The sequence below is a fragment of the Balearica regulorum genome, chromosome 7 (assembly GCF_011004875.1).
Source record: "Balearica regulorum gibbericeps isolate bBalReg1 chromosome 7, bBalReg1.pri, whole genome shotgun sequence".
Classification (NCBI taxonomy): Eukaryota; Metazoa; Chordata; class Aves; order Gruiformes; family Gruidae; genus Balearica; species Balearica regulorum.
Window position 1 is genome coordinate 19,604,807 of NC_046190.1, and position 10,584 is coordinate 19,615,390.

Genomic DNA, 10,584 nt, shown 5'->3' on the forward strand with positions numbered 1-10,584 from the left:
GAGGGGACTTTCTCCCCTAAGGCAGAGGAGGTAAGGGGTTGCAGTAGGAAGAAGGGATGTCAGCCTGGGTTTCTGAGGAGGTAGTGCAGTGCAGTACTGTGCTGTGGGCTGGCCCAGAACTCTGCTGCAAATGTCTAGCTAACACAATGGTCACTCCATGAAAAGCTTGGATGACCTTCTTGGTGGCCTTCTGCTGAACTTGCTCAGCAGGTATTGAACATATTGATGTTTTTTTCTGAGGCCCAAACCTGGACACGAAGTCTAGATGTGGTTTAAGATACTTGTACTTAGCTCATCCTGCACCCCCAGGCATGGTAAGTGCATTTCCCTTCCTTCCTTTCATCGTGTGTGTGGCTGTGCTGGCTGCTTGGCATCCCAGCCTTGAAGTGCTTCTTCAGATGGATGCTGTCATCCTTTGTGTGTAGGCTACTGCTATGTCTGCATCTCCTCAATCCTCAGTTGCCAGGTTATGAGCATGAAGACAGTTAGGTTCTTTGTAGTCTCTAGGGGTGAACAAATCATTAGTTAGTGTAAGGGTAAATGAGTACCTGCACCTGTCCAACAATCAAGTAATTTCTCTCTGACATAGGTTTTTTGATGTTGGGTTCCTTGGCATTTGGGCCATTAAAGCCAACTACTGTCTGCTTAGATGTCAGGGTAGTCTTACAGCTGAAGGTCTTTTGGGTCTGGCTTGCTACTGTTAGTCATGTGAGGAGAGGAAAAGAGGCAAAACACTCTATCAAGAGGATAGATGATTTAATTTAAAAAAAGATCAGTAATGCTTCAACAGAGAAATTAGTATATCCCGTTTTTGCATTTTCGTGGGATAATACCTCTGTCTCAGGTGGAATATGTGGTATTGATCTACAAAAGAACAGAAAATGAAATCTTAGTTGCAGCAAAATCAGTCCTATAAAAGCTAAAATCTTCCAAAATAAGTGATCCCTGAAATGTTCCTTATAATATGTTTGTATTTTCAGCAATCATCCTCATGTACCTGAACCTCTTCAGAGAGACTGCAATTACCAAGATAATGTAGCACCATGGAAAACAATGTAAAAAAAAAAAAATTGTAAACCAATCAACAGTGGTTTGTAAACTCCCATGCCAATGCCTATACCCATTCTCTACTGCTAAACAGAAATCTTCGGGGGTTTTATTGGATGAATGAATTCCCTGTGTGAAGCTTTAAGGGTGTTTGGTTATTAGTTCAATGATTTTCCAATACATTTTCTCAGTTGCATCAAGGCCCCAGATGAAATCGAGATGTCCCCAAGCAGGAAAATGCTCATGGTAAATGAGATTAGTAATCCGAGGAAGTAGCTTTGCCGTGTCTTTTGGATCTGCAAATTTGTCACGTCCACCGCTCCAAACAGCAATTGGTGTGCTTATCTTCTCTATCTCGTACACAGGAGGAGTAGACTGTAAGAAAGGGAGGAGACGTGAGTGAGTGCTGTTGTATCGGAAGTCATGCTTAGAGAAAGGATTCTGTGCAAGCATCTGTCCCTCCTTTCTGCGATCTCTACAATACAACGGTAGGGATGAAGGCTGCCCTCTTAGTGTCTATTTCCCCTACCCTGTTCCCAGTCTACTGTGACAAGGAGCGATCCATCCTATCCTGTGTCTTTCCATAATGCATGGCTATGAGTTATCCTGCAGTTTGACACCTGCTTGTGCCCTTCAGAGGTGGGGACATGGAAAGAGCAGAGTCTGTGTTTATCAGGCAAGGGCTGCAGAGTTATTCTGTGTCCTTTCGTAGGGTTGTCTTCATGCTGTTGAGGGGCATGGAGTCAAAGACTTTTAGTTGTATTGTTCCAGACTTCACTTGCACTCTCTCTAGGTCACAGTGTTGCTACTGATGGAGTAATAGCCTGTGAGCATACTTGCCTTGCCTATCATCCCAAAGGAAACCAAAGAAACGTGGAAAAGTAGAATGGGGATCTTCTGAGACCTGAGGCAAATGACTTAATGCAGGATGGTTAGTTGTCTATGGGGTGGTAAGGGACCATGCACATTTTGCTTTTGAATTGACCCTTATTATCTAAGGGTGGTTCTGTTATTTTTCTCATTATCTGCTTTTTTGGGCAGTTTCCTATTCAGCCAAAGTACTGGGAACAGAACATTGCCCATTCCAAAATTTAAACTTCAGTATTTAAAGACAGTATGTGTAGATGGAAGGTGTCTGAGAAATCTTTGGGGTCTTTCTTCACCTGTGAAATACTGTGCCACCCATAAAATAACCTACCCTGACTCAGAAAAGCTCACCACAAGTCAACTGATCTGATCAAATCTCAAGAAATTGTCAGCCAAGTTATCAGCATTGCAGGAGCAGCACAGCATTTCTGAGTGTTGACTAGGCAGTAACCAAATTTTATCTATTTCATTTTTTTCATACAGGATACATTAGTTCACCATAGCAGTAGTCTAGTCCTAGGACTTGGGTGTGGCTTTTAGCCTTTTGGGAATGGCAGGTAAATTGACATGTCATTGGACACATCCTTGCATCAGTAGGGGATGCAAAACGAACTTCTGTTAGCTGTCTGCAAGGAATTGTCTATGCCTTGTCTGTTCTTAGTTTTGCCAGGACCCAAGGATGAGTTCTCAGGGAAACCATATTACCTTACCTGGTTGTATTTCTTCATGTTTTCCTTAGAGCCGTAGTCGTAAGCTTGAAACTTGTCTGCACGTGTTAGCTATTAATATTGTAAGAAGGACAGATAAAATGAAAGTGTTTAGAGACAGAGCAGAATGCAGGAGGCATTTTCCTGCCTCTGACTGAAGCCAAAGCTCAGGCAGTGGATACCGAGGATGGATTGTAGGACAAGTGGCTTCATCACCTTTCCCCTTGCTAACATTGTGTCCTGATCCTCAGCCACCACCTTTGGTATATTTTGTTATTAAAATTTTGCTTGACCACCTTAGTTAGCTAAAGTTGGAGTCCCTATTTGTGATGCGGAGGTGTCAGGGATGTTACTAGTCTCATATAACATATGATACCTCCTCACACGCCTTGACTTTTGTGTATCAGTTTGGCCTGCTTGCAGTAGTAGTGACATTTCCAGAGGCTAGGTACTTCTTACAAGAGTTTGGCTGGTGGGAGCAGGGTGTGATTAGCTTAACACTAAACATGTCATCTTGAATGTGCTTTGTCTAAAAAGGAAAAAAAAATGTAATAAAAGATTAATCTGTCTTACTGAAAATGTGTATTTTTTTAATCCAAACCTTTAAGTAACTGAGGATATGCTAGAAATCTGCTAGCTTGTCTCTATTTCCTGGCTCTGGGTGCTGGTTGTCTGGATCCTGGAAGTTTTAGGCAGGGGTGTGTGCAGGAACATGCATATATTTACATGTTGGCAGAAGTGGCCACAATTCTGTGCACATACAGTGATGTGTTTCTCAGCCGACACTCTCTTGCCCTGGTCTGATTTGGAGTATAGGCAGACCAAGCTTAGGTCTGAGTGTGGCATAAGATGCCAACAGAAGAGGCAGTTCCCCACTTGCCGCTTGTGCCAGCAGAAGCGTTTGTGTGATTAACTGGCTTTGGGAGGTGATCCAGGCTGCAACTAACTCTCTGGGAGAAGAGCTTTAACCTGGATCACTTCTTTGTCTGGCTCATCCCCTGGCTGCTCAAGTTTCCAGTCTCCTCCTACTGCCTGCCAAGTGCCTAGACTGTGCTCGCGTTCCCTTCTGCAGCTCTCAAGGCAAATATCTTCATAAAAAAGATGAATGCTGGAAGCCTTTAGAGCCCAACATGCAGAGAGGGCTGATGTGCCCGGGGGAAATGTCAGTGCCTGATACCAAAGAGGACAACTCAGGTAACAGTCTGGTGAGCCATGGGAAGAGTGCTCCCCCTGTGGCAAGTGCTCACAGCAGCAGGTGAGAAGATGTGATGGGCAGTTTTGCAGATCCACAGCCTCCGGACTCCCCTGTAGGCTGTCGGTTGCACAAAAAGCAGCAGTAAGAGTCAGTATGCAGTTATACCTGATGCCAATGAATAACGTTCTGTACTGATGTTCCAGCAGGGTAATGTCCTACGTATGTATCTATTCGACTCTGGAGAGAAAGCAGAAATGTTATAAAGGCAGGGAACCAGTGTTGTGACAGAATAAAGGTGTGAAGGATCTGAGCAACATACTGCTGATGTGTGTGTTAAAACCCCATTTTAATAGGATAGTCTTCAAATATCAGACAGAAAATTGAGGAGAGACTCGCAAATATGCGATTTCACAGTAGGAATGAGTATGTAGAATTTTATCCCTTTGGGAGACTCTTTTCCACATTAGTGCTTAGTCATATGGAAAACATAATTTGGGGAGTGTGTATGGCCTTTGTTTTTCCCGGTTTCTGCAGTTGTACAATGCTTTTAAATAGTGCTGTGTTTAATCAGTAGAGGAGGATTGTTAATAGACTGTCTGCTCCAGCATAATGAGGCTACATGTGTGGGAGCTTTTTATGGGAACACTTGTTAAATAGGCTGAGTATGAGAGATCAAAGGCCACTGGAGAACAGACATGTGGAAGGTCTGCAAGAAAAAACAATAGCAGCCAAAATAAAGGAGTAAGATCTTGCTATTGAGAGAAGTGTGAAGAAACAGCTTTGAGTTTTGGCTGGAAATGTTTTGATGTGTAGTGACCAAAAAGAAACGATCTCTTATGTTCAGATAATCTGGATGCCTTCCTATTTAGGAAGGAAAATATGAATTGTGCAAAAGAAGAAAATATTTCTCCATCCTTTTGTCCATTTTGAAAAGCTTTGGTATCTGTCCAACTTTTCTTTGGCTTAACCACAGCAGAGGGGACACTGAGGGATATCATTGCAAGATGGGACCATTCTGAATTCAGCCTTTCTTCCTTGTGCGATTTGAATGTGTCAGATGGCACATCTCATCATAAGCTGAGGTCCTAATTGGCATTACTTGAAAACTCTTACAAATTTCTCTATGTCCCTGCAACTGTATGTAGTCATAAGGCAGAAAAAACTGTTTTCCTTCAAAATTACTTTAGCTTTACTTCTATTAAGGTGTTCTTGGACATGCTTACTGTGTTCAGATTTTGTATCCTGCCCCCAGCTATGTAGCAGAAGACACTGCAACAAACTTTTCCCAGAGATCCACAGATTCGTGTTAGAGGCCGTTTCAGCAGTTCATTCTGGTGAAGAACTCCTTTGCAGCCAAGTAGTAACTGAGGGGAAGAAAAGTGCAAAACTTTTTTCATAAATGAACTGCATGTCTAATAAAATTAAGATGTGAAATATCTTATTTGTAGTTTTCTACTAGTGCTTAAAGCTAGATTTAGTAGACTATGTTAGGTGCCTCTTATTCTGATATTTGTGGGCTTCCTTCAAAAATGTTTGATTTAAAGAAATAATGGTGAAAGTATGCCTGTTATCTTAAAGAAGTTGCAAAACAGATACCGCATCAAGCCTTGCAGCTTAGCTCTGTGGAAAGTCTGAAGTCTACCAGCACTGTTAGCAGTCTGATACACTGAATTAATTCTTAACTCATCACCCCCTTAAAATCAGTTCAGGTTGATTGAGTCCAGTAGAGACAAAGCAGACAATTATGTCTTTTAGAAAGAGGAATGACATACCCTGATCAGTGACTGGGGAAGACGTGCAAATGTTACCAGAGGACTGGTAGCATGTGTGATTGTGGCTACTGGTCCCAAAGCAAAGAACGCTTTAACCCTTTGAGCCAACTCGGGATAAGTAGAAAATGCTATGAAGCCTGCAAACACAGAAGACATAAGTCAAGTTAGTGAAGAGATCTCCACAGACCAAATAAATAAAAAAAAGCAGTAGGCAGCAAAGAACTGAGACTAGATTGGCAGCCCATTGGCTGTTGCCTGTTTCTGTGCTGCAGATCTAAAGAAAGTGTTTGATTCTTGAAACTTTTATTTTGGAGACAGAGTTCATTCTAAGGATACAGGTTCATTAAAGCATGCCCAGATATTGATTCCTTCACAACAGACAATTTTGTGTTAAGGCCATTTTTTGGGGACAAGATGCATTAATCAGATCTTCTTATTTCAAATTCCCTCTAATGTTCCTTAAACTCTAATAAAATAATGAGTTTTTCAGCTTGCAGTCTCTAAAAGACTGTATATGTTTATACTGGTATGCAGTAATACAATAATTATCTGAGGATTAAGAGCAGAATTTTTACTTGTAACTAAGCACAACCTGGTGTGAGAGTGAACGCACACATAAAGGAAGAGTATGAGGAAGGGATGAAGTAGGGAAAACCAAAAAGGGTGCATCCCATCCTGTTTTCTGAAATGTCTAAATTTCTCCACTGATGGATTTGGTGACAAATTTAACTGGTTGCCTAAAACATAGCTATCTAAAGACAAAGAAGGTGATGTCTTGGCCTGAATGATTTGTTCTGCAAAAAGACCCTTAGAATCCACATATGAGAAGAAAGGAAAATAATTGCTTAAGAATGTGACCACATGCCACCTCCCTCCCATTTTCTCCTCTATGTCTCAGTTTATTTTTGTAAAAAGGCAATGGCACATCATGGCATAAATGCCAGTATCTACTCGTGGATCTTATATATAAATCTTGAACACTAACAGTAACTGTTTTGTACCCAGGCAGTCCTAACATTACCTGCAGTTGAAGCCTCTGAGTGACCAACATAATATACATCCTTCTGTCCAGTTTTATTCATGATGAAGTACAGCTCTGCTGGAATATCGTATTTACCTATCTCATCGAAGCTACAGGGGAGAAACACAAAAAGCTAGCAGATAAGTTTGACTATCACAGTACGAGTTACTGAATGTCAGTTTTGTTCATTGCACCAAGCAGAACCCATTGAAAGATGAGGTTGCACGCTTTGTCTGCATTCTAGCTTGAGTTGGGGAAGGGAGTGAAGGGACACAGCTGTATTGCCAGGCTGCCCAATGCCTTGGGCTCTCTGCAGAGGAGTTGCCAGTTTTATCTGTTAGCTGAGGCTCTTGCCCATCACTCAAGCCCATCACCCTGGGCTACAAAAAATATTTCTCTCTCAGTTAACATCAGTTGTGATAGATCAGATTTCTAGACTGAGCTGAGCAGTGTCCTCTCCTGTCTGTGCTTGGGACATGGTATCTAGTGTAAGATTCAAGGTTACAGATGCCTCCCAGTTTTGGAAGACTTTTCACCAAAGAAACCAACACTGTGCATGGACAAAGGTTACCTTTGTACTTCCAGCTTTGCTTCTGTACGTGCTGATTCCAAAAGGGCCTGTCCAGATCACGCAGCCAAGCCCTTCTTATGACCCCTGTAACATGCCCAGAAATGGCTGCATCTGGGGAAAAGAGTTCGTCTAGTCTCCTTAGATTTTGCATGTCCCACTTGAAGTCAGACTATATGAAAACCCTATTATATGATTTCATATAATCCAGAAGGAGATTTTTTTCATATAACCAGAAAGGGAAAGGTTTTGCATCCCACTATTAACTGCCTAATCATGCTAGTGCCCTGAAAGTTGCTTTCTTCAGTAATTCTTTCTCCATGGAGTACCTGAACTGCCAGAACTCTTTCTGGCAGGACTTAAGGGTCTTGTGTTTTAAAGACCAAGTGTCTCCTCGGCTGTTTCCCATCCAGACATCATAGCCAGCATCTGCGAGAAGGAAGCCCAAGCTGTTGTTGGGCAGATTAGAAATCCAGTGAATAGAATCTCCTAAAGTACCATGGTGTAGCAAGACGGCAGGCCTTTTCCCTGAAAAAGAAGAGTTTTCTTATGCAGTGGTAGTAAGTAATGTGTAGTTAAAAATGTGGGTACAGAGTCTGGTTTTGCAGGAGTTTTTTGACCTATATACAGAATTCTGGCCACATTCCTGACTAGGTGCTCTTGCTGAGAAGGAAAGTTGTGGAACATGCCATTGCATGTGCAAAGGGGAAAGATGGGGGACCCATGTAAGAGCTGCCTCTCAGATTTTCCTTATGTCCTATAACTGCGTCACACCTGTATTTTGGCTGTTTCTGCCAGTGGGAATCCTGAAAACACCAAGAATGTATCCATCGTCTGTGGTAACTTGATATTCCTCACTGGGGTATCCATGATACCTGATGATTTCACTCTGTGGGAAGCCAAAGGAGAGTTTGTTAAGATGCAAGCTGTCCTGTTTTGGAGGGTAACCAAGCTGAGCGGTGTGGATGTGGGCTGTTCTGTGATGGTAGTGCAAGGCTCCCGGTCACAAGGACCATGGCTCAGAATAAATATTACAGGTCTTGCAAAAAGATGCATCAAAATTCTTCTTCTGACCTGCCTAGGTGTTAGTTGTCTGTATTTGACGCCATATCATGGGACAAAGCAGAACTGTACTGAGTGACTAACCTTTTGGGAGACAATTTGTCATGTTTTGCAAGGCTGATGCAGATCCTACCTTTCTAGAGAGTAAACATGCAGCAGTGTGTATAAGACAGTGCCAAAAGATCTGGGCTTTATGCCATTAGTGAACCCTTTCTTGCCAAAGTGTGGTTAGGCAAGCCAGTTAGGGTGGGTCTCCTATTGCAGACTCATTCACAGCACTACCTATTACACTCTTGCCACTATTGCGAGGAAATCTTTGGTGATTCAGAGCAAGGGGTCCTGGATTACTTTGTGTTGTGAGAATCTGCTGTTTGAAGAAGGGGTTCATCCCCCCTTGCCACTGTACTGAGCAAAGAGGTTGGTACAGAAGGGGAGGACTTTGCTTCCCTTGCGACTAGAAACCAGCCTTTGCCTCCACTGCGAAGGAGCCCTTCTCTCTGGCAGCTCAGACTGTTTGGACAGGAGCATCAAGGTTTCTTCTAGGCCAGTGCTCCCTATCATAGTGCTGGAGAGACCCCTTTGAAGGGGCCTTACTTCTGGCCTCCTGACAGGGACTGTTAGTGATGGGGCAGTGGTAGTGGTGCGGGGAGAGACAATTTAGAAAGAAAAGGGAGAGAAAGTGACCCAGCTTACAACGTTCATGAAGCATTCGGGGTTGCGAGTCTTCCTGCACTGGCTTTTGTCTGAATTCAGAGTGAAGGGTGCTGTGAGTCCTGCTGAAAAGGCAATTGCTTGGGAGCAAAGCAGCACGAGGAGGCGCCACATCTTGGGTCTGTGTGAAAGAGCACATGCAGGGGGGTTTGCGTTAGGAAGAGAGTGGCATGGAATTGTACAGGAAGACCCAAGTGGGGAGTGTCCTGAAGGTTGCCCAAGGTCTGTTCCCTGAGGGGCTGCCAGAATAAGTACCTGTGTGAAGAGGGCCTGTCTACAGTTCACACTATGTAACAGGGGCCAGGAGTGAGTCAAAGGCTCCAGGAAGATGTGGAACCAGCCTGAGGGAATGTGCTTGTATGGTATCGGTGCCAGGAGTTCCTTTCTCTCTCACATATGGTCCTCCCTGTTGTAAATCTGTGTCTCAGCCATCTGGAGGAGAGACTGCATTTTCGTGGTTGTAGAGATTGACTGCTTGTCACAGGAAAGCTTTTCTGAACAGAAATTGTAAAATGCAGTTTATCTAGTTAGTGCCCTGCTTTCTGGCTGTAGTCACCTTTGTAATCAGCATAGAGGAAATAGGTCATAAAACCAGAGTGTATTATCTGACATATCATGGGGAAGATTTTTAAGATTTGAAGAGTCTGGAAAGGATAGCCAAAACATTTGTTTTCTCTGAACTTCTTCATGAGGGAGGGAGGGAGTTCTTAATTATTTTCATTTTTGATTAAATCTGTCATAACCCTTGAGTTGCTAGAACATTTGGATTAAACCAGAACTGGGATATACCCTTAATTTTGATATTGGCATCCAAACTCACTCTAGTCCGTCCACTTTTTAGGAGAGTACTTCCCTTCTTCTGTCAGTAGAACAGAAATCCTCCCACCTGTGTGCTCTGGAAGCACAGCTTTATAGTAGATACTCCACAACTTTCTGCTGTTTTACTCAGTTCAGAGTAAATGTTCCTCTATTTCTGCATGTGGAATGTCATTCAGGAACAACACTGAAAAGTTCAGTTTAAGTCACAGTTCCTTTTTCTGCTAAAGGTGAGGCAATGGTGTAGCTAAATTGTTGCCCTTTTTGGGGTACATTTTTTATATATATATGCTGTATTGTCACCTGGCTTAGCTGGCATGTTTTAAGGCACTTATGGATTAATACTTTGTGAATCAGATTGAGCATACCAATTAACTCCAAGGCTTGGCACGCACTATCTCATTAATTACAGCAGCAAAGTCTTGACTGTAGGAGGTTTGAACAGCAATCTAGTCTTTTTGTGTAATGAAACAATGCCAAAGTGTGACATTTACCATGGCAAACTGGAATTAACTGAAATATTTAATTAAAAAAAAAAAAAGTAGGGGAAGAGACCTGAAAGATCTATTCAAAAAGCCATTTCTGGAGACTTTTGATATTTAAAGAAAATAAGCTTTAAACCTTCTAGGACCACGAAGCTGATCGGAGGGCTGGAGCGCCTCTCCTGTGAGGACAGGCTGAGAGAGTTGGGGTTGTTCAGCCTGGAGACAAGGCGGCTCTGGGGAGATCTAATTGTGGCCTTCCAGTACCTGAAGGGGCCTACAGGAAAGATGGTGAGGGACTGTTTATCAGGGAGTATAGTGACAGGACAAGGGGTA

At 42.8% G+C, this 10,584-nt stretch overlaps 1 protein-coding gene across 1 annotated transcript; it reads right to left on the reverse strand.

Moving 5' to 3' along the window:
• Positions 1–1,112: 1,112 nt before the first annotated feature.
• LOC104643003 (lysosomal acid lipase/cholesteryl ester hydrolase-like) lies at positions 1,113–9,064 on the reverse strand. Its single transcript, XM_075758314.1, has 9 exons — positions 8,933–9,064; positions 7,952–8,066; positions 7,507–7,705; positions 6,610–6,719; positions 5,589–5,725; positions 5,040–5,180; positions 3,982–4,053; positions 2,625–2,693; positions 1,113–1,422 (listed from the first exon to the last, which is right to left on the reverse strand). The coding sequence occupies exons 1-9, from the start codon at positions 9,062–9,064 to the stop codon at positions 1,189–1,191; spliced, it is 1,209 nt and encodes a 402-aa protein (XP_075614429.1). The 3' UTR covers positions 1,113–1,188.
• Positions 9,065–10,584: the final 1,520 nt, after the last annotated feature.

Coding starts and splice junctions, on each gene's coding strand:
- LOC104643003 (XM_075758314.1), bottom strand. CDS start 9,064: ATGTGGCGCCTCCTCGTGCTGCTTTGCTCCCAAGCAATTGCCTTTTCA. Junction 8,067..8,932: donor CCGAATGCTTCATGAACGTT/GTAAGCTGGGTC, acceptor GGCTTCCCACAG/AGTGAAATCATCAGGTATCA. Junction 2,694..3,981: donor ACGTTATTCATTGGCATCAG/GTATAACTGCAT, acceptor CAATATTAATAG/CTAACACGTGCAGACAAGTT.